Source organism: Caretta caretta, chromosome 11, assembly GCF_965140235.1.
Source record: "Caretta caretta isolate rCarCar2 chromosome 11, rCarCar1.hap1, whole genome shotgun sequence".
Classification (NCBI taxonomy): Eukaryota; Metazoa; Chordata; order Testudines; family Cheloniidae; genus Caretta; species Caretta caretta.
In genome coordinates, this window is record NC_134216.1 from 42,352,308 (window position 1) to 42,374,977 (window position 22,670).

A 22,670-nucleotide genomic window follows, 5' to 3' on the forward strand; every position below is an offset into this window, starting at 1 on the left:
TCTGTCTGTAGCATCCTCATGGCAGATGTGCGGAAGAGTGATGTTTAACATGGGGAGCCACAGCACTGATGCGGGTCAAATCGTGCTAGTTATCATCCGCATGGTGGCATACAGATGAACATTAACCATCTTGATGTGAGACAAATGGCGTCAGATTGGACCACAACATGAAGTGAGCTGTAGCTCACGAAAGCTCATGCTCAAATAAATTGGTTAGTCTCTAAGGTGCCACAAGTACTCCTTTTCTTTTTGCGAGTACAGATTAACACAGCTGTTACTCTGAAACCTGTCATTCTGCTGCAGAGTAACAGAGGCCTAAACCGAATGATCAGCAAGTTTGAACATTTGTGCCCCATGTGCCAGCCAATTTACTTATGTTGTTATGCAACCTCACCTTAGCGTCAGTTTTCCAAATGTAGCATAATCACCAATGACTATTAATAATCTACCATAAACTTCATGCATTACCCAGTCATTCCAACATCTTCAATTAAAGAGAAGTCACTTAACCTCTTTGATAGGGGCTTTTGAGCTCTACAGATGAAAAGAGCTATTATCACACTTCCTATCAAATTTCTCTCACACAAACAATGTAGCACTAAACTTTTATATAAACTCATTTCATTCACAGACCTCAGAAAACTTGACCAAGAAGGGAAAATATAAAGTTATTCTTAGTGCTTATGATTCTGGCATCATTAACCTGCCTTGTCTACAGTCTTCCCTCTTAAACTTACCCATTATTGCTACTATTACAACATACAGCCCACAGAAGCATGAAAGTTAGGAATGGTAATAACAGATTACTAACATTATCTCCCTGGCAATAAAGGATTGTTTCTTTCAGTATATTCTCTCTCCACTATAATTTTTTCAGCCCTTTATGTAAGGTTATTGTAGAACAGGATAGTACTTTTCATGTTCTCAACCTAAAAGCACTTCAAACTTAAAAAAAAAAAATAATTAGATTTTATCCTTCATTTTAGACATGTTTCCACACAAAATATAACCAGTTTTCAAATGAGTGGCTTTCAGAAATGTTCCGATTTAAGCCAACACCGCAAACATAGTGCATTTTGATCATTTTTTAAAAAAAAGCCACCCACACACACACAACCTACCTATTTGTTTCACAAAGGAATTGGAGTCAACTCCTCAAACACTTTATACAGATTTAGTTATTCACTTGCTTTTCATTTCCAGAGGATAGGCTTTAATGTACAAATGTGTGTCTATGACTATATTACATTTTAGCCCTCTGATTGTTGTTTCTTCACATTCAAACAAATATAATAAAATTGACAAGCCAGATCATGACTGCGATGCAAACAAATTCAACAACCAACGGAGCCTAATCAGATCACTTCATCTAACTAATAAAACACATAAATAAAATAAAGCATAAAGTTTTGTTCCAGCCTGTATGTTTTCAGCACTTGACTGCTAAGATGCATACTAAACACAACCAGCTACAGTCTGGAGGATGGATAAGCCCAAAGCTTCTCCTCTCAGTTACCTACCCAACATTTGGCAGCCCAACAATGCCGATTTTCAGCGACGTCCCAAATCTTCCAATGATTGGATGGGGTTTAACCCCATCATCACCTCCCTTTTTGGGGGGCATCTGAAATGACAACATAGAAAACGTTTAATATTTGGAGCCCGGTTCCCCACCCACAAGTTCCTTTCTAGTCCCTCAGAGCCTACAACAGGCAGCGTGCGGACGCCCCACACACGTTCCCCTTCCCAGAGAGATTACAGGTACCTTTCTGGGAGCCATAACAGCAGGGCACGGCAGGCAGCAGCAGCAGCCGGGCAGAGCAGCGCATGGCCCCCTCACGCAGCACAGAGACCTCGCGTGGCTGAGAAGGTGGATTTGGCTGCTGCAGCTTCTGCAAATCCCCTGCAAAGGCTGAGCTAAAAATAACCGGCTCAGAGACTAAGAGGGGGAGCGAAATTTAGCACACACCCCACTCGGCCTGCCCGAGGCAGCTACCGCCTCCTGCTCCGCTTCCAAGCCTGACGCGTGCGGACGTGAGGGGCACGGCGGAGACTGCCGGGCGGGCACTGGGCCAGCTGGGCACCGAGTCGGGCCCAAGCCGAAGCGCCCCACGCCAGGGCCGGGCGCCGCTCCCTTGGCGCTGACCAGAGAGCGGGGCAGCGGCCCACCGGGGGAGGCTGCCGCCAGCCGGAGGCGCGCCGCTGCCCCGTGCCCCGGCCCGTGGGAGGCGGCTGAAGCCCAGCCCACGCCGGGGCAGCTGGCAGAGGGGCGCAGAGCTGCACGAGGCCTGCTCCGCGGCCCCCCGTTCCCGACGGGCCGGAAAGGAACCGGTGCGGCGGTGACAGCACCCAGCTCCCCCGCGGTAGACGCGGGGCGGGAGGGGGGGGGTTCACCTTGCTGAGATGAGGGGGGGTTATATTTACACTGCCCCCGCCGGCCTCAAGCACGAGAGCGCGAACACGGCGGCCACGCACGCTGGCGCCCCAGCAGCAGGCGGAACAGGCGGGGCCCGCGGGGACGCCCAGAGAGGAAAGGTCACGCGGAAGGAGGGGGAGCCTCGTGCTCGCGCGGGCGCTGCGGGAGGCTCTAGCGGCGGTTGAAGGGGGGTGGGGGCGTCAGGCGCTGGCTCGCCGGCGCGCACGGTTCGGCTCTCCACGCCCTGGGCAGCTGGGCCTGCCACAGACCCAGCAGGAGTGGCTCTCCCCCCGCCCAGCTGCTCCGGCCCACCTCTAACGTTACCTGTTACGCGTTCACTGCAGCCCCGAGCGTGGCCAGAGACAGGCGCGGTCCCTGCCCCTCCAGCCGCAGGGCGCTCACGGCAATAAAAGAGCTGCTTCCGTACGGGGGCGGCAGCTGGCCTCCGAGAGCGAGCACCGGGGCAAGGGGAAATTACTCCACATGTACAGTGGCGCAGAGGTCAGACTCCTCAGGTTCTTTGGATTCAAAATCAGTGCCTGGTAAACTGGCCGTCACCCCTCGCCTGGGACAACAAACTCTTGCTGCTGCTTTCGTGCCCGGCTGGTCCCGCGGCTCTGGGGTGCAGGGGGGGCGTTTCCAGATAAGACTGTAGAAACCGGGGCCTGGCTAGTCTGCAGATCCCAGGGCATTTTTCGTAAACAAATAGCCGTGAATCCTTGTATAATGTCCCTTTCCTTCCCCAGCCCACCCCTGTCACCCAACTTTGGCAGAGTGCTGCTTGCCACACTTCTGTGCTGTGCAATTGAATGATACTGTTCTTATGTCATTGGTAAAATGCTTTCGGATCCTTGGGGATGAAAGTCACTATATATATATGCTATAAAACACTGGATTATGGGTACTATGTAAATAAATATTTTTACTCTAACTCACGCCTTATTTCTACCTGGGATGGCTGTGGTTCAGTGCACACTTTCACTCACTGGACTTGACTTCCTGTTCAGATGCCCTGGTAGAGTTGTTTTGTACTCTCTTTTCAACTCGGAACTCCTTGGCTCAGCTTCTATTTAGCCATTTTTTACAGACAATCACCCAAGCAGTGGGCATGATTTAAAAGTACTACAGAGAGAAGGCTGTATAGTGTGAATGCTGCTCAGAATCCATTTTATAATGCAGGGGTTCTCAAACTTGGAGTCAGGACCCCTCAGGGAGTCACAAGGTTATTATATGGGGGGTCACGAGCTGTCAGCCTCTACCCAAACCTTGCTTTGAAGCCAGCATTTGTAATGGTGTTAAAAAGGAAAAAAGTGGTTTTTGTTTATATGGGGGGTTGCACTCAGAGGCTTGCTATGTTAAAGTATAAAAGTTTGAGAACCACTGTTATAATGCTTGCTGAGTTTCACTCATTAGGAGAAAGACTCGCACTTTTACATTACATGTGTTTATCATAGCTCATTTGTGATGAAGGCTTTTGCTCTCTCGGTTTAATGAGATTTAAAATCTCACTTTTAAAAAAAATTCTCCTATACAGACCCCAACTCCTCAAGCACTTCCCACACAAAATTCCTACTGAAGCCAATTTGTCTCTCAAATTGTCCCAGCTTCTTGTGATCAGCCTAAACCTTAAGGGTGTGTCTACACTGCCACGTAAGATCAGAGTTAGTGGAACTCAAGTCCATGGACCCTAGGTTTGCAAGCCCAAGGCTTAAATGTACACAGTGCACATGGAAAAGGAGTACTTGTGGCACCTTAGAGACTAACCAATTTATTTGAGCATGAGCTTTCATGAGCTACAGCTCACTTCATCAGATGCATACCGTGGAAACTGCAGTGCACATGCACCCTCAGTTTAGAATTTCAGGACTCGGGCCCAAATCCAGGGCTCCAATGTCTACACTGCAGTATGCAGATTCAAGTCAAACCAGCATAACCCAGGCTGCCTCCTGCTCTCCCCAGCTGTGACCACTCTGCTTTTAGATGGAGTATGGGGAAACTGACTGCCCACCCCATGCATTACAGGAAATTGTCGCAGCTCACCAACACTTCTTGTTGAGATGTCTTTTAGATCTGCATGCTCCCAGAAACAAAAGCCAGCCACATGAAGGAGTCACCATTTCAAGAGTTTCTCTTGCTTGCTTTCACTCCTGCTTCTGCTAACAGATAGAGCATCCATAAGACGCTGGTGGACATTCTGACAGTGTTTTCTGAGCTAACAAAGGTGCCTGGTGGAAAAAGGGAACAACACAGACATGAAAGAATTGAACTGGCTGATGCTGCTTGTGATTCTTGGTGTAGCTGCTGATGCCCTCAACCAACACTTCTGGAGCAGGGCCACAAGCACAGACTGGCGGGATTCCATCACCAGGGATGACCAGCAATGAGTCCAGCACTTTTACATGAAGAAAGCTACATTTCTGGAGCTTGTGAGCAGCTTGCCCCAAACCTTCAGTGTCAGGACAGACAAATGAGAGCAGCCATACTGGTCTAGAAACAGGTTGCTATAACTATGTGGAAACTGGCTATCCCAAACTGCTACACGTCTATTGCCAACCATTCAATGTTGGAAAGTCAACCATGTGTAAAGGGGTCGGAGAGGTTTTTGAGGCAATCAGGCATGTGATTTATCCAAAGGTAGTGGGCATAAACAAGATCCCTGAAGTAATTGCTAGTTTTGAGAGAATGGGATTTCCGAAATGTATAGGGGCCATATATGCAAATCACGTGGCCATAATTCACCCTCCCCAAAAAGTACTAGCACATAAATCACAATGGGTACTATTCTATTATTATGAAGGCCCTTGTACATGCCAACATGGGCTGCACTGGAAAGGTTTGTGATGCCAGGGTTTTCCACCCATCAGAAATCTACATTAATGGACAGGCTGGGACACTATACCTACTGGATGGCATTGTCATAAATGGAGTAACCGTCCCCAGTGTTATCCTGGGGGACCCCAAATACCCCCTTTTGCCTTGGCTTATGAAACTATATCCTGATCAGACAGCCTGATAAAAAGATTTAATTACATCTCAGCGGTGCAGAATGGTGATTGAATGTGCATTTGGCAGACTTTAATCTGGCTGGCGCTATTTATAGAAACATTTGGATTCCAGTGTCATCCAGGCTGTTTGCATTATTGTGGCTTGCTGTGCTCTACAAAATCTTTGTGAAGCCAAAGGTGAGCCATTTGCTCCTGAATGAAACTGTGACAGTAATGGATTGCTGAATCAATACACTCAATTATAAAGTGCATCGATCACAGCTTGGTCAGGACAGAGCTGTCACATCCATAAAACGGACTGGGGCAACCACCCCAGGCCCTGCGCTTTGGAGGCCCTGCATTTTGGGACTCAGAGTCCAGGGCGGCCTGGGGAGGTTAGCAGGGGGCCTGGTGCCGGCAGCAGTGAGCGAGCTAATCCCAGCCCACGCTGCCAGCTCCTGGTGTCAGTCAGGGAAGAAAGTTGGAAAGAGGTGGGGCAGAGGCGGAAAGAGGGGGAAGGGGTGGAGTGGGGGTGGGGTTAGGGTTGGAGCAGGGGTGGGAAGAGGCAGGGCAGGGGCTTGGGGGAAGGGGTGGAGTGGGGGCAGGGCCTGCACCCCCCCAGGGATAGCCATGGGGCAGGATGTACCCAGGCAACACCAAGCAGGGATGCTCTGTTTTGTCACATTACAGACTTACATGGGCCAATGAAAAAAGGGATAAATAGTACATTTATGAATGTTTGTGCAATGTTTACAGTAAATGAGGTACTGTCTCCCTCCCTCCCCCCCCATTTCATTATGTATTGTGAAAGGGAGGGTTGATTGTCATGCATTGTTCCTACTGATGACAGGACTGTTTATGAACTGGGGCTGAGGGGAATTGATTGCCGTTCATAAAGTACAGTGCATGGCATGACTTCTTATGAAATGGGGAGGGGACATGTGGCAACAATTGAGGATTTATAGTATGGCTTGATGTAGAGAAATGCATTGAGAAATACTGTTTGTATACAACTTTCCAGTTGTCTTTTATCATGTGTTTACCTTTTATAATGTGTATAGCAAACAGTATGTGATGCAGTGACAGCAATAACATTTCTTAATAAAATAAAAACAAACATTTATTTTTGAACAAGTATTAGAAAACCACAATATTAAATTCATTGCCAGGCAGACCAGCTGCCATTACAACACCAGTAAGAAACCAACACCAAAACCTTTAAACAAAAACATAGTGCATGAACAGTGCAAACAGTGAAACCATTTCCAAAAAATGAATGCCCTACTGTTGCATGTCCTTTGCCCCTCCCTCATTCTACTTTCCATTCCTTTCATGTTTAGCACATACTTGCATCTGTAAATGCTTCCATTCAGCGATGCAAGGGTCTGCACCACAATGGAAGCATGAAGTGGGTGAGGGAAACTGTACAGGGTGGATAACTACATGGTGTAGATTTGCCGTGCCCAGCTGCTAAGTCCCAACTGCACTGTCCACTCAACCATGGAATTGTCCAAACATGGTACTGTGGAAGGGACTCAGAACATGAAGTGGGTGCAGCAGGAGCCTGTACCCCTGCAGCCATAAGCGTAAGCAGCCTATTGAACAGTTCTTTCTGCTGGAATCTGTCTTCTTCCCTCAGCTGATGTTCCTGCTCTAGAAACTGTGCTGCAAGCCTCTTCCCTCATGCTGAAAATCTGTCCTCTTGCTTTGCAGCCTGTCTGTGTCTTTCCACCTGCCATGAATTCTTCTCCTTCTGATTATGGACCTGTTTACTGGCCCTCTCTAGAATGTCAGCCATCAGTTCATCACAGAAACACTGCTGTTTGAACCAATCCATGACAGTTCTGCATCCCAGGGACTTGCAGCCATGGACCTGCACTGCCAATGTGGAAGGACCGGCAAAGATTGAAGGACCTAAATGCAGGTATCTAACAGTGCATTATTGTTTCAGTGCTTCAAAAATAAATTCAACACATCAGCAGGTAAAAGTGCCTTGTGGAACCTCAAGCCCAAAAAACGATAATGAGAATATACTGAAACTAATTTTTACAGAGAGAAATGTCTCTGTTCCCAAAAGGCCCTTGGACACAACTGAGTTAATCCTGGTTTAAAAAAAAAAAAAAAAAGTCCAGAAACCGTGGTAAGTTAAAATTTACAATTGCTTTTGGTTTAAAAATTGAAGACCAACTTGGCCTGTTGGGATTGGGGAGAGCCAGAAATTTACTATGCTGAGGGTCGACTTCTGCCTCTATCCTTGAAACAAAGCCCGTTGCCAACTGTGCCCACATATCTATTCAGGGACACCATCACAGGGCCTAATAACATCAGCCACACTATCAAAGGCTCGTTCACCTGCACATCCACCAATGTGATATATGCCATCATGTGCCAGCAATGCCCCTCTGCCATGTACATTGGGCAAACTGGACAGTTTCTACGTAAAAGAATAAATGGACACAAATCAGATGTCAAGAATTATAACATTCATAAACCAGTCGGAGAACACTTCAATCTCTCTGGTCACTCAATTTCTGATCTCAAAGTGACTATCCTTCAACAAAAAAACTTCGAAAACAGACTCCAACGAGAGACTGCTGAATTGGAATTAATTTGCAAATTGGATACAATTAACTTAGGCTTGAATAGAGACTGGGAATGGTTGATTCATTATAAAAAGTAACCTATTTCCCCTTGTTTATTATTTTTCCCCCTCCCACTGTTCCTCAGACGTTCTTGTTAAACCCTGGATTTGTGCTGGAAATGGCCCACCTTGATTATCATACACATTGTAAGGAGAGTGATCACTTTAGATAAGCTATTACCAGCAGAAGAGTAGGGTGGGGGGAGAGAAAACCTTTTGTAGTGATAAACACCCATTTTTCATGGTTTGTGTGTATAAAAACATCATCTGTATTTTCCACAGTATGCATCCGATGAAGTGAGCTGTAGCTCACGAAAGCTTATGCTCAAATAAATTGGTTAGTCTCTAAGGTGCCACAAGTACTCCTTTTCTTTTTGTGTTTCTATTGTTGATTCCACAGTGGGACACTCTTCCAGGGTCGGGAGGGGGGTATTGTGAAGCTTCTCCAAGTAGGGACCCAGAATGTGCTGCAGCTGCTCCAGTGGGAAATCCTCCTCAGACTGGTTTAAGCACAAGAGTCACTTCAGCAGCAGCATCCACTTCTTGCTGGCTCTCTTCCCGTCCTATATTGGATTCAAGGGTAAGAAGGTCTCCATTCTGGCTGACCAGGCTGTTGTGAAGCACTGGTGGCTCAGTGCAGTAGCCAACACTCAGTCAAACTCCTCATAAAAGGTGATGATGGTGAGTTTCCAGAGGTTTGGTTCTCATCCATGGCTTTCAGATTGTCAGTTTTGAGCTACTTAATCTGCTCCCTGCACTGGTCATTAGTCTGGTGAAACAATGCTGACAGCTTGTTTGCTAGTACAGATGGTCTTCCTGGAACTTTGCTAATATCAACCTCACACCAGAGATTAACCAAATCTGTCTGTGCTCCTGTGACCAGCTAGTCGTGTGCTTGGCAAAGGACTTCTTCATACTGGTGACCATTACAAATACAGGAGAAGGTTCACTCTGCTTGCAGCTCAGTGATCAGAACAAAATGGAAGGGGTTAGACATCAAACAGCTATATTTGAACCAGGGGGAGTTGCTTCCATTTCCTGGAAATCAATTGACCAGTCTTGATATAGAAAAGACAAAGGACACAATCCCACGTGGAATAGTGTGGCAGACTCTAAGGACCCAAGTATGGGGGCCAGAGCCTGAGATGCATCCATACTGCAAAACAATGGAATTTGGGCCCAAGCCTCCATGGGACTCAGCTCGAACCCACCATCCTGTGAAGCCTGGACACACGTCAGACAGAATTATAGGTAGATTGAAGGGAGCGTTGTGCTTGAGCCTGAAACTAAGCTTGGGCTTTCACTGCAGGTTAGATGTACCGTGTGTGCCTTCAAATGACTCCACTTATGTAAGAAGATATAATGAAGCTCACAGATGCATACTCCTCATCCCACACATAAACACAGAGATGAGGTAAAACATGTAGGCCTTTGCTCATCCGCACTCTGTAGCAAACTTCTACAAATATCAAAACCACATAGCTGGTTAGAGGCAACTTGACACACAGCAATGGAGGCTAAAGTCTCAAGGGTGCTTGTGTCACTTTTGAGGGAGCATCAAGAATTTTAAGTAGTCCAGCGGGAGCAAAAAGAAAAAAGCTTGCTGAATCATATGGGTTGACAAGAACTTCAACCTCAGTGGCAACCCCACTGATCAGCTCCTCCCCTTCTCTCCCCCCACTCCGCCAGCGCAACCCACCCGCCACGATCAGCTGTTCAGTGGCATGCAGGAGGTGCTGGGGGGGTGGAAAGGGAAGAGTGGAGGCAGGGTGGGGGCTTGGCAGAAGGGGTGGATTGGGGGTCAAGCACCCCTGGGAACTCTCAAAGCTGGCGCCTGTGAATCCACACCATTCCAGGTCTTCTGTAGTGCAGCAAGCCTCCACTCCCTGGAATCTCTGCTGAGCCACTCCCCTCTTGCCAGGGACTGATTGAAATTCCTGCATTTTCCTGAGACCCTTGGCCTTCTGCAGCCACTCCTATTGCTTGAAGTGGGCTTCTTGCCATCATTACCAAGACGCAAATTGTGCCTCTTGTTGCTTGTGCAAGCTCTCCATCAACTGCTGGAGCACTGCCCAAGTTTTTTGCTGCTGTGCCTGCTGACACTGTAACATAGTCATCTGTGGCTGCTGCGCCATCACCCCTACGTATATCTCCTTCATCTTTCTTAATCACCCAACTAGGTGGGACCAGTCGCTGTCGAGGCCTTCAGTTCCCATCTTGCTTTTCCACTTTGCACTAAGGATCTTCCTTACTCTCCCCTTGTATAAGGAGCCGAGCAAGGTGTTCAGATTCTCCATCACATGTCATGAAATAGGGCTTCTCGGCAGCTTGTCAGGGACTCACTACCACACCCACAGTCTCTATGAGGCAAGTTTTTATTATCCAAACTTAAACCAACAACCAAAAACAATTTCCCAGCACACCCTTTCCATCTCAGTCTTTTACTACCTCCCCTCCCAGAAAACTCTGGCAGTCTTGCTTCCTGCATCTCCCTAACTTGCTCTCCCTCACCCAAATTTCTTTTCACAGACATCCTTTATAGCTCCAGGTGCAACCCCACCCCCTTAATTGGCCCACTTGGAAGTACATGGTCTGTCACAGGGGAGCTGGACCTGCTTCAGTTACAGGGGCCAGACAATGACTACTTTTTGACTCCTTGATGTCCCTGAAATCCTTTTTTGTTATAATTGCATATGGCCTTGTATACCATTATCCTCAGAGATCCCCAGGAATGTAAATAATGACTGGGTTATCCTAGTTCTAAGTATAATTATTTATTGTGTTTTTAAAAATATTTTATTTAATTGAAAATTAGTTCCCTTATTTCTCAGTTCATCTGTTGCCCTTTCCTTCAAACAAATAAATAAATAAAGGGCAAAAAAAAAAAAAAAAGCCTTCAGCAAGAAAACAACAGTTCTTTCAGCCTAAATTGTTCTTGTCAAAATATGTGATGCTATTATTTAGGACACCCTTGTATCTAGGCTCTTTTAGTGAATATGATCTCCAAAAGCTTTCTGAGATGATTATGGCTTATAAGAAGCTGCAAACAAGAACCTGGACTCTTCTCAAAACAATAACTTGAATGAAAAAGAAACATTAGTTTTATAGCCTAGAGAGAAATGCTATTCACTACCAAATAGAGATCTGGGTTCAAATTCTTTAATCTTCTGTTTTCTGACTCAGCAATCCTGGGAATGCTGTGAAGGTAGCACTCCCAGCTCCTATAAAGACAGGCTGAACAGCAACAATGCTCCTTTGGCTCAGCCAGGAAATGACCACATTTTGAAAAGAGAAAACCTATTCAGGTTCTTATACCACACTCATCACTGTGCTACATTAGGACTCTCAGAATAAGAGACAGTTGTGCATATACAAGTCTTTTGCATTTATTTATAAAGGATGTCATGCACCCAACAAGAGGCCATTTACAACACATTTGTACCAACACAAATCTGGCCTCATTTACAACAATTAAAAATTCCAATTTAATTATTATAATAAAATAATAAACTATTCATCCTGGCTTAAATATTTAACCTTTAATGATCCAAATGGCAAACAGAGCTCCAAATAAAATCATAAAGTTTCCCCATGGTCACCTCCCCACATGCCTATGGAATATGTTCAAAAGTTAATAAATCTGGGCTCTGGAAGACCAACATGGGGAAGTGAATTCCAGAGCCAAGCTGACTTAATGGACAGCACCCTGCCAGGAGCCCAAAACCTCTTATAGCAAAGGAGCTCCAGCTCAAGTAGCTCCACTGCCATCAAGTGTAGCAGAATGGCATGTATACATAGTTGCCAACTTTCTAATCACACAAAACCGAACACCATTGCCCTTCCCCTGCTCCTTCTCTTCCCATAGGCTCCGATGCCCCGACCCTGCTCATTCCATCCCCCATCCTTCCGTCACTCGCTCTCCCCCACCATCACTCACTTTAACCAGGCTAAGGCAGGGGTTGGGGTGCGGGAGAGGGTGAGGGCTTTGGCTGGGCATGTGGGCTCTGGGGTGGGGCCCGAAGTGAGGAGTTCAGGGTGTGGGAGGGGGCTACGGGCTGGGGCAGGGGTGCAGGAGAGGGTGTGCGGGGGATTTGGGGGACAGGAGGGGGATCAGGACTAGGGTTGGGGTGCGGGAGGAGGTTCAGGGTGTGGGCTCCAGCTGGGCGGCACTTACTTCTGGGAGCCACCTGAGGTAACTGGCATGTCCAGCTCCTAGGCAGAGGGGCCAAGGGCCTCTGTGCACTGTCCACACCCACAGGCACCACCTCTGCAGCTCCCATTGGCCGTGGTTCCCAGCCAATGGGAGCTGTGGAGCTGGCACCCAGGGCGGGGGCAGTGCGTGGAACCCCCAGTGGCTGCCCCTGCTCCTAGGAGCTGGACATGCCAACCGCTTCCGGGAGCCACGCAGAGCCAGGGCAGGCAGGGAGCCTGTCTTAGCCCCGCTGCGCTGCCGACCGGACTTTTAGCGGTCCAGTCAACAGTGCTGACCAGAGCTGCCATGGTTCCTTTTCAACCAGGCGTTCCAGTCGAAAACTGGATGCCTGGCTATCCTACATGCATCCAGGAAGGGGAAGCTATAGAAGGGACAAAACAAGGCTTTCATAAATGTACAGATATGACCCAGCCCTTCTTTTGTGCACACTTCTGAATTTCATGACTTAAGCAACTTCTTCCAGCCTCAGAAGGACTCCAGTCTGTGGTAGCATCCTGGGGTTTGGGAATATTGTATCACAAGTTATAATGTCAATTAGTGGCTGAGCTGGGTCAGGGAAAATTTTGTACTGGAAAAGGTGACAAAAAATAGGAAATTGTGAATGACGGAGAAACCTGAAAAGTGTGGTTTCAAAATATCTGAAATGTGAAGTTAGGTATTGATATTAGGGTTTGTGTCTGACCTGATGCTCCCAGAGGAGTTCAGAAGAAAAAGCTGAACTTTCACAATCTATGAAAAACAAATTATAGGTAAAGAATATTAGAAATGTCAGACCAAGAATCTAAGATTTTCAAAAGAAACACTCGGTAACTCAGGCTGAGAGTTTTTCTGAACCATTAAAGATAGACTCCATCAAGTGTTGCCTGCTTAGAACACTGACAGATAGAGAGCAGTAAAAACTGTTCTTACAGCATGTCTTATTTTAAGTCTATAAAATAAAATTCTCAGAGTTTAAGAATCACTAGAGATGTTCTTTGCTGAGGAGTCAAGGTTAGACTATAACCAGTTTGTACACCAGCTCTATAAAAGGAATATAATATAAATATATAAAGGAATATAATCTTGGACATGAAGAAAACATGTTTTCATTTTGTGACAGGAAGGCCCAGAGTGTTTAGAGACAGAGGCAGTTTTACATGCATCTAGGACCCAAACTATATGTCCATATAACAAGTAATATCAGAACTTTGAGTTATGCCTGGAAGTAAATATGGAACTTTTTCAGTCCTTAGAGCATGTATGTAATATGCCACTTTTGACTAAAAGCACTAAGGAAGCAGACTACCATATTGTGCACCAGCTTCCAAGTCATCTTCAGGGTAGCCTCATGTAACTTTCATTTCAATAAATCTACCTGGAGGTCACAAATATAAGGAAAACTGTATTAAGCTCTATATCAATCATGCTTAAATACCATGTAGATCAGGGCGAGTTCTCAAACTGGGGGTTGGGACCTCTCAGGGGGTTGCGAGGTTATTACATGGGCGGGGGGGGGGGGGTCGCAAGCTGTTAGCCTCCACCCCAAACACAGCTTTGCATCCAGCATTTATAATGGTGTTAAATATATAAAAAAGTGTATTTAATTTATAAGGGGGGGGTCACACTCAGAGGCTTTCTATTTGAAAGGGGTCACCAGTACAAAACCACTGACCCCTTTCTCAACAATTTTGAGAACCACTGACGTAGATAATAGATGCTCAAGAAATTCCAAAGGTCACAGAGAAATTATCACAACTGTTGCATTAAACACAAATGAAAAACCCACGCTAACTTGGTCTCCACGAATAATCTGAGACCCAGAAGTACCCCTTGTTACGGTTACAGGGCTAGCTGCATCTCTGACCCCGCTCTGGTTTCTCTGAGTGCACCCCCTCAGGTGTTAGGCTTTGTGCCTTTATCCCTCCTGCAGTGAAATCCAGTTATTATCCCTTTCAGACTGGGTCTTGGGTTACAGTATCCTTATTCATGCTTACCCAAGCAGGTCCAATCTCCCCTTTTGAGAGCCTCTGACCAGCAGTGAATGCAGGGATTCTCAAACTTCTTTTGCTGGGACCCCATTTGAAAATATTTCAGGCTGTGACAACTCCCCCCCCCTGCAAAAAGTGATGACCCCCCCCATACCATACCACCCTTACTTCTGTGCTGCTGCTGTTGGCAGCCCTCCCTTTAGAGCTTGGGGCCCAGCCAGCTGCCATAGCTCTCTGGCCATCCAACTCTGAAAACAGCGCAGAAGTAAAGATGGTAATATTGTGACACCCCTACAATAGGCTTGCACCCCTTTTAGGTCAGGGCCCCCTGTTTGAGAAACACTGGAATAAAGTGACCAGGCAGCCTTCTCAAACTCAAGGATTGTTTAATCTAATCAGTAGGAACAAAGCATAACATAAGAGAAAGGAGATTTAAAAAACAACAAAATGTCTACCCCGCCTGCCTATCTTACCTGGAATTTTAGGCAGGTCTATCTTACCCCAAATCTTTGACCTCTGGGGTTGTCGGTCTCAGACTGTTCACCTGAACAGCAACTCTCTAGCCTCCACATGGAGAATCCTTTTCAACTATTTATACTGCTTTTGATCTGTTGGTTCCCAGCACTGGCAAAATAAGCAGTGTAACTTAGCTGGAGCCTACATGTTAAGCTCTTCAGTTAATAGCTCAGGCTTTTCCTCTTTATTCCCCCACCTCCAAGTGTTTACCAGGATATGTCTTATCTCAGGTCATTATTTCATTTCCTGCTTGTATTTTCAACAGCCTGCTATTAAATTAACCCAACATATTCATACAGTAAACATTCCAATAACCAGGTCAAGATGCAATACTTATTAATTTTACGACAGTACAGCCCCATATCCTTCACCCCCCTAAATTATTAACTTCAGCTACAAGGGATGTACACTCCCTTTTAGTCATGCAGGCAGACACTTTCCTTGCTGTACTTTCTAGATGCTACTTCTAATCAACCAGCACCTCTTCCTTTTTATCTTCTGTCTTCTTATTGAGCCTGAGATAGCCTACTAACATCCAATCTGCTACTGTGGCCAGGCATTGAGAAAGCAGCATTCATATCTGGCCAGGAAAGGAAATCTCAGGTTCCATTTTTACACTTGTTAACACTCCTACGGGCACTATGGACTATTATTATCATTTCTGATCTCATGCTATGTGTTATTGTGACAATCCTATCATATGCAACAATTTTGTCTGTATAGTCCCAAAGAGCTTTTATGACTGGAGGTGTTTTTTTCTGTTGGCTAGAATCTATGATCACTCGCTCCCAGTATTGTAGGGTAATTTTTAATTTCTCATTTGAATTTGTCAAACTTTGTTTTGAAAACAGAGTACCTGAATCATGTTTACTTCATATGCTCCCAGAAGCACTTTGCTTGTTCTATAGCAGTGTTTCCCAAATGGTGGATTGTCGGGTGGTTCTAGATGGGTTGCAGGCCCACTGTGGAGGGGAGACCCTGGATGTCAAAGTCATGGAACTTAAGGCCAGAAGGGCCACCAGATCATCTAGTCTGACCTTCTGTGTGTCACATGCCGCCACCACCACCACCCAGTACCCGCCCCCTAAACCCAACAACTGACATTGACTAGACTGGACAGGAGACTAGGCTGTTATGTGCCACATGCAGAGAATAGGCAAGACCAGGATGCACTAGTGCCTGAGGCCCCACAATTGAAGAGAAATGATTAAGGGCGATCTACCCAGATAATTCTGCCAAGTGACCTTCATCCTCACGCTGAAAAGGAAGGTGAAAAATCTCAAAGGTCACTGGCAGTCTGACACGGGGGAAAATTCCTTCCCAACCCCACATATGGTGATCAGTTAGCCTCTGAGCATGTGCACAAGAATCAGGCAAACACCTGCGAGAGAGAGAGCTTGGTGCCACCTCAGAGCCCTGGCCCTCTCCGTCCTATGTCCCATCTCTAGCCGTGGCCATCCCTGATGCTTCCAAGGAAAGAGATTTAAAAAAAAAAAAACAAAAACCCATAACCACCTCTCAGAAGGAAATCCCTTCCTGACCCCTGCAGGTGGATAAAGTGCAGTTGATAAGATAAAAGAAGATAAAATGCAGTTGTCCGGTCACTTTAGTAAAAAGATTTGGAACCACTGATCGATGGGCATGCTTTCAAGAGAACCTAAAATAAGAAGTTTCTAATGGGGTCTATATTTCTCATTTAATGAGTATTTTTGCAATCTAATTATTATTTTCTTAAATCTAGGAGGTACTTTGCAATGGTTTCTGTAATATAGTTTCCAATGATTAATGGTCTGTTTCTACCTTAAAACATTTCTGCCCCAAACATACTAATGAAATCACTTGCAATGAAAAACAATTGCGAGTTTTTTTTTTTCAATCTGAACATAGTACTGTTGTGTTTTAATCAGTGCTTTGGGAACATATGTTGTTGGATGATCATCTTGCAGAGACACAACCCCTTAACCCATAAAAGCTTGCCCTGACTGAGCTCTGAAGCTCTTTGTTAATTTCAATATATTTCAGTACCAATGTTTCAATATTTTAATTCCAGAAAGTTTTTCTCTTGCCAGTCTGCTTAGTGGTATTCTGTACTGTCCTCAAACAACAGTCTGATGGGAATATTTCATTGTGACAAGTTAGGGATGAATTGCTTAGATGTTAACAAGTCCATGAATCTCTCTATAGGAACATCTTTTTTCAGTGCATTTCCATTTGCCTCCACCTTTCTTGGGTTCAGTCAGACTCCTTTGTCACTTGCATTTTAAAGACAAGGCATGACCTTCTGAACTTCTCTCAGGGGATAGCACTTGTGTTTGATAGCCTTATTCAAACCTCTTCAATCTATAAAAATCCTTCACTTGTTTGATTTTACACTGATGACCAGACATCTGGTGCCCTAATTCAGCTCGGTAACAGTAAATGTTACCATCTAGTCAAGCTAAACATTTGATTTTGTAGAAGTTCTCATCCTGGAGGTTGCAAACTCCATCTGGGGTCAGGGCCCTCTACAGCCTGGAGGAATGGGAGAGGGCTATTGGGATGGTCCTAGTATGGAAAAGGGGGCTGCAGTATGGAAAAGGTTGAGACTCACTCCTTTATGTGGTGCATGTATTTTTCTTAACACAGGGATTTATAGCGTTAATACATCCCAGGCTTTTAAACACCTCATCATATTCTTTAAGAATATTTTTTGTATACCGTTTAGTGGATAAGTTATATACTTGAAGACTATTCAACACAAGCACACCTGTTTCCATTAGTTAAAATTGTGCCAAGTGATACACGCCCTTACATCATTTTATGGCCACTATATGAACATGTTTAGTTTTCTGTTTTAACATTGGCTGGTCTTTAAGCTTTTTTGTATGTGCTTGCTGTAGTCACATTGTACTGAGTTATTTTTGTTGATTTATTTTAAAAGCTTCACATTTGTACTTCATCAGTCAAGTATATGTGTGAGGGGACCTGAAATTCTCTATTCCAGAGAACTCTTCAATAGCAGGGTTTGTTTTTCCCTTTGCTTTTTAAATTTTTCTTCTTTCTTTAAGGAGGGCAGTTTTGAAAGTGCTCACATCTCTCTCCTTTTTCTCTCTCTTTCTTTGACTTACATTTTCCTATTTCTGGATGCTTCTCTATGCCAGGAGCTGTGTTTTGTAGCAAAGGCAATAAAAAATTAGAATAGTCTATTTATAAACCAAATCCCTCCCACAGGCAGCATTTCATCAGAGAAGAACATTTATAGGGATCCTACAATACATACAACACTAGTCCTGATATCTGGGAGTATAGATGAACAGAGAGCGAGAGAGATCCTTACCACTGCTGCTATTTCAGTGGGGCTACTTGGGTAGAAAAGTTAAACAGTTAAGTGCTTGCAGGGTCGGGGTCTATCATTGCAATATAACATTCACACCAATTATTCTCTTCCTATTTTTAAGGTTAATCTTAAAATATTTCTGTTTTCAAGTGATTTTTTTTTAAACATTGTGTTGAGTACTTTTCTATACAGCTCTTTGATATTGATGAAAGCTGCAGTATAAACTGACAAATGTATTTTAAATTAATTCATAGTTATATATAAATAATTTGTTGTAAAAGTGGAGAAAAACAATCTAGATAGAAGTGACCTCAAAGACAACTTCACTCTGCAGCATAGAAGTACTGCAGAAGTATAGCTTATTGTACAACTAAAACACGTGCAGAAGTCAAACAGTCTGCCAGAAACTGTACTCGATTAAAAACAATGTTTAAGGCAGCGTAATACTGCAAACACCTTATGGTTTGTGCCACTAACATGCTCTTTGCCTTTTGCTGCCTAGAACATACATGTACTCCAAAATCACCATCAACTGCAAAAATGAGAGGTTTTATAGAATTGAAAGAGTAAATACAAAGATGCTGATCCTTGCTGTGACTAAGCAGTGCAGCCAACTGGGTTGGAGGGGCGATGTTGCCTTTGCATACCCTCTGTCTTGGCTGGTATGGGTGTCTGGCTAACTGAAGGGAATTGGATGGCTCTTTGGAATGAAAACATGGACATTTTAAAAAGTATTATTCAGGCACAATTCAGTCAGGTGGTGAGCGCCTTCAACATTCATTGACTTCAGCAGAGTTTAAGGGCACTCATCACCTGGCTGATTTGTTCCCCAGAATAGTAATTTTTCTAAGTGACAATATTTTCTTATTCCCTGGAGTCATCCAGTTCCCTTTCAGGATGCATCCTCAATTAAGTCCTATTTTTTTAATTACAATTTATCCTTGGTATTTTATATTTATTCCACTCACTCTCAAGGTTCTGTGTTGTTTTGTGTTCTGTGTTGTACTCATTGTCCTCCCTACTAAGAAATGCAGAATGTAGGAGCTGCAGTCAGTGCTGCTCCTAAATTAGCCACAGAATGTGTTACAGTTACATAAGGTGTCTTTTCCATAACTTCTGCAGTGCTCCCAGCCCCTGGAAGGCCAGAAGCAAAGGGTGGATAGAGAGTATCAGATCTGGATATTTCACATAGTACTGCCTATTGCTAGATTATTGGACTGGCAACTTCAACTGCAATTCGAAATTTAAAACTTTTATTGTGATTTTCATGATGAGAATAGCAAAGAAGAGACTCTACCAGAGAGATAAAAATTAGCTGAAGGGGAAATATCTGAAAAATACCAAAATTACAGGCCCAGTTTCCAAACTGTTTCATTAGCCCAGTAAGACAGTAGTGTAAGAGCAAGTACCAACTTACATCAAAAAGAAAATAATGTACATTTTGGGAGGCAGGCAGATATACTATCGACTCAAGGACCATTCTAGCCCATTCCAGGGTTGTTCCTAAAAATGCATCACCAGGCACAAAAGAAACAGTGGTTAGGAGTAACAAAGTGGTCTCAAGGTATCAGCTGGTGGTTAAAAGACAAATTCACTGTCCGTTCTACTTAGTGCTGGGGACTGGAGCCTGGAAGAGTGGGCAGGGCAGGGCAGGGCAGGGCTCCCCTCTGTCTCAGCCAGCCAGAACAAATCTTCAGAAAGGGAGCGGGACAAAAGCCACTTTCTCCTCATAGAATGCAGAGACTGTGGAAGAAGTTGGAGCTACTGTCTTATAGAGGCAGGGAAAATGGTGTCTGCACTATATTTCTAGATCTCTGGAGAATTCAGGAATCCCAGCAGGAATGTTGGAAAGGAAGAAACCCCAGGGAGGGGATGGTTTTGGACTTTGTTACAGTACTCTGTTCAACACTTCTGTGCCCACCAGATCTTTGAAAAGGGTCAGCAACCCAGCATGAATACCTGGGAGGAAGAAACCCTGTGGAGGTGCAGTTTTTTTAAAAATCAGAGTTTGAACTTTATTACTGCACGCTGACTGTAATTGCCAGATCTGGAGAGAGTCTGAAATCCTGATAGAGAGGTCTACAGAGGGGACAGCTTGTTTGACCTTTGTTATAAGATTCTTTAATTTATTTGGACTTTGCCACCAAGAAGAGTCAAGGTGGTTAGCAGGAAGAAAACCTACACTGGGAAGATTGGTGCATGGCTTGTTTTCAAAACGACTCAATGGGGGTGACCTGCTACATGGCAATACAAATATCAGTGGCACTGTAATTTGATGGAAGAGCACTACTTTTGTATATTGCCTTCCTATATCAACACAATCAATTCCTATTTCTTCTACAAATCATGATCTATTAACACAGGTCTTGTTTTGATAAATTGCACTCAGAATTGGTTTTAGGGGAAAGCAAGGCTCCCAAACTCAAGTTGGGATGAGACTAATGCACATTCAACTCTTTTCAAGTGGAAAAATGCCTTACTTCAGAGAATGAGTATAGTTATAGTGACATCTTGAAACTCTCCAATTTGTTCTTTTTCTCTTAAAAATATCCTACCTTTTATTTTTTTAAAAAAATTCATTCTTACTACACCCTTTAAAAAAAAAAAAAGCTGAGCATACAAGTGTTTACAGATAGAGCTTGATACTCCACTCTCATGCATCTGGTGTAGTCATTAGCAACTGTGCAAAGTTATTACAAATGCTACAGATTTGGTTTGTTAGCACTTATCAATCACTATGTACAGGTGTACATGACTACACCAGGTCCAGGCAGTGGAGAGTCACTCCCATAGGATCCAGTATATTTTAGGGAAGAGAAGGATTATGATAGGGTTATCTGATAAATTGCATCAGTGGAGTTGGAAAAGATTCAAACACAGTCCATGAGCGATGAAGTAAAAACTACTCTTTTCTCAAATTACATACAGTGTGTCAAAGATTGTAAAATGAAAAAACAAAACACACTTTGAAGGGCACCATTGAGTAATTTTTCTCCTTAGTATTTTTGATACACTTTAATGTGTTAGGATACCATTGACTATTACATCATTAGTCTGTATTTCTGGGGTGTGGGGAAAAAAAGTTACTCAAGGACAATAGCTGAAAAAGGGACATTGTTCACAAAATACTAAATACAGAAGAGTTCTTTAAGATCTGGAACAGGCTGCAACCTTACCCATGTCAGCTGGAGTTCTTACAAGATTACAACAGCTGTGTCACTTTAAAGATAGCACTTTCTACAATAATGATGGAGACTAAAACTGGCTGGATGCTATCAGAGGTCAGTGTAATGCACTCAAAGGAGCTGTGACATGTTCCGGTAGCCTTACTCATTAGAGAAGCAAAGAGCATCATAGCTATGCAGGTAAGAAAGATGTTAGTGGGGAGATAGTATGCATCTTGGTGGAGAAATTCCACTGCAGAGAAAAGATGTATAAAAGACTAGGGAGTTTGAGACAGCGATCATCTCCCAGAGGCACTGCCTGATGTACAAGTACATTGTAAGGGTGATAAAGTGGGTGTACAACTCAGTAAGATTCAGGAATACGATATGAGCACTGCAATCCTAGAAGAATGGGCTCTAGGTACCCATTCTACCCTTGGAGTGATAGTGATGTAGGTAGAGAGGCTAATTTGCAGACAAAGATTTGAACACATAAAAGCCTAAAGTTTGTGTAGAACCCAATTGCTCAGGGAATCCTCTAGTTTGATTCCTGTGAAAATATTAATCACAAAACAAGTTTTAGTTCTGTATCATGAAAATTCCAGTTATTCATCTTACAATTAAACCCTTGGACAACAATATTTTAAATTTCACAGCAGTGTTCTCATTTTTAGGAGAGGATCATGTAACTATTTTGCTGCATCTAATTGTTTAGAACAGAGCCATATCAGCTACGTTGTAGCTTACTTCCTAATTCTCCATCTGAGAAAAAGTTAGCAGAGTAAAGCTGCATTCACAACTAGTATTTTCCCAGTAATTTAATTTGGAAAAAATATTTTTCACTTTCTATTCTAAGTTCTTGTGCAGTATTGCTATGAGACGTAAACAGTTACCATATTCCACTTCCAAAAAATGGTTCCCTTTCTGTGCTTGATGATGTGATTGCTGTGGGTACATCTTCACTGCAGAATTAACCCAGGCTCTTAGTCAGGTTTTAGCTCTAACCATGCTACTATCCACACACAACAACTTTTTACCTGTTTTTGGAGGTGCTTTGAACTTCGGCTAGCTTTAGTTTATAGGTTAGAGCCAGGGATCTGCTTTAACTCAAACTGGAACTCAGCCACTTTGCAGGGTGCACACAGGCTGTAACCAAGTTACAGCACTCAGGTGCTGACAGTCCTCCAATCATATCCCACAATTCCTCTGGGGTCATATTTTTCTGCCCTTCTACCTGCTCCCTTCTTCTTCAAACTTACTGGCTTATACACACTGGATCAGCATTTCAACCCACATTCCATGCATCCTACTCCGTGTCTACATAGCACTTGAAAAGAGATTACCTGCAGGAGATCCTCATCCCAGCATGCTGCTAGCTGTCCAGAGGCTCACATCAAGGTTCTAGTGGGCCTCTGGCGTGAGATTAGTAAATTCCGCAATTTGTGGACATGTA

The 22,670-nt window shown here is 44.2% G+C and overlaps 1 protein-coding gene across 3 annotated transcripts in view; it reads right to left on the reverse strand.

The window, feature by feature from the left end:
• The window catches only part of OLA1 (Obg like ATPase 1), a 209,147-nt gene extending 206,305 nt beyond the window's left edge, over positions 1-2,842 (reverse strand). The window contains exons 1-2 of one of the 3 annotated variants that reach the window (XM_048870420.2): positions 2,741-2,842; positions 1,521-1,624 (exon numbers count right to left, since the gene is read on the reverse strand). In XM_048870420.2, coding sequence (XP_048726377.1) covers positions 1,521-1,624 — 104 coding nt within the window. In that variant the 5' untranslated portion in view covers positions 2,741-2,842. Of the gene's footprint in view, positions 1-1,520; positions 1,625-1,765; positions 2,069-2,394; positions 2,542-2,740 lie in introns of those variants that run through there. The other 2 variants (XM_048870419.1, XM_048870418.2) reach the window with 2 other exon arrangements.
• Positions 2,843-22,670: the final 19,828 nt, after the last annotated feature.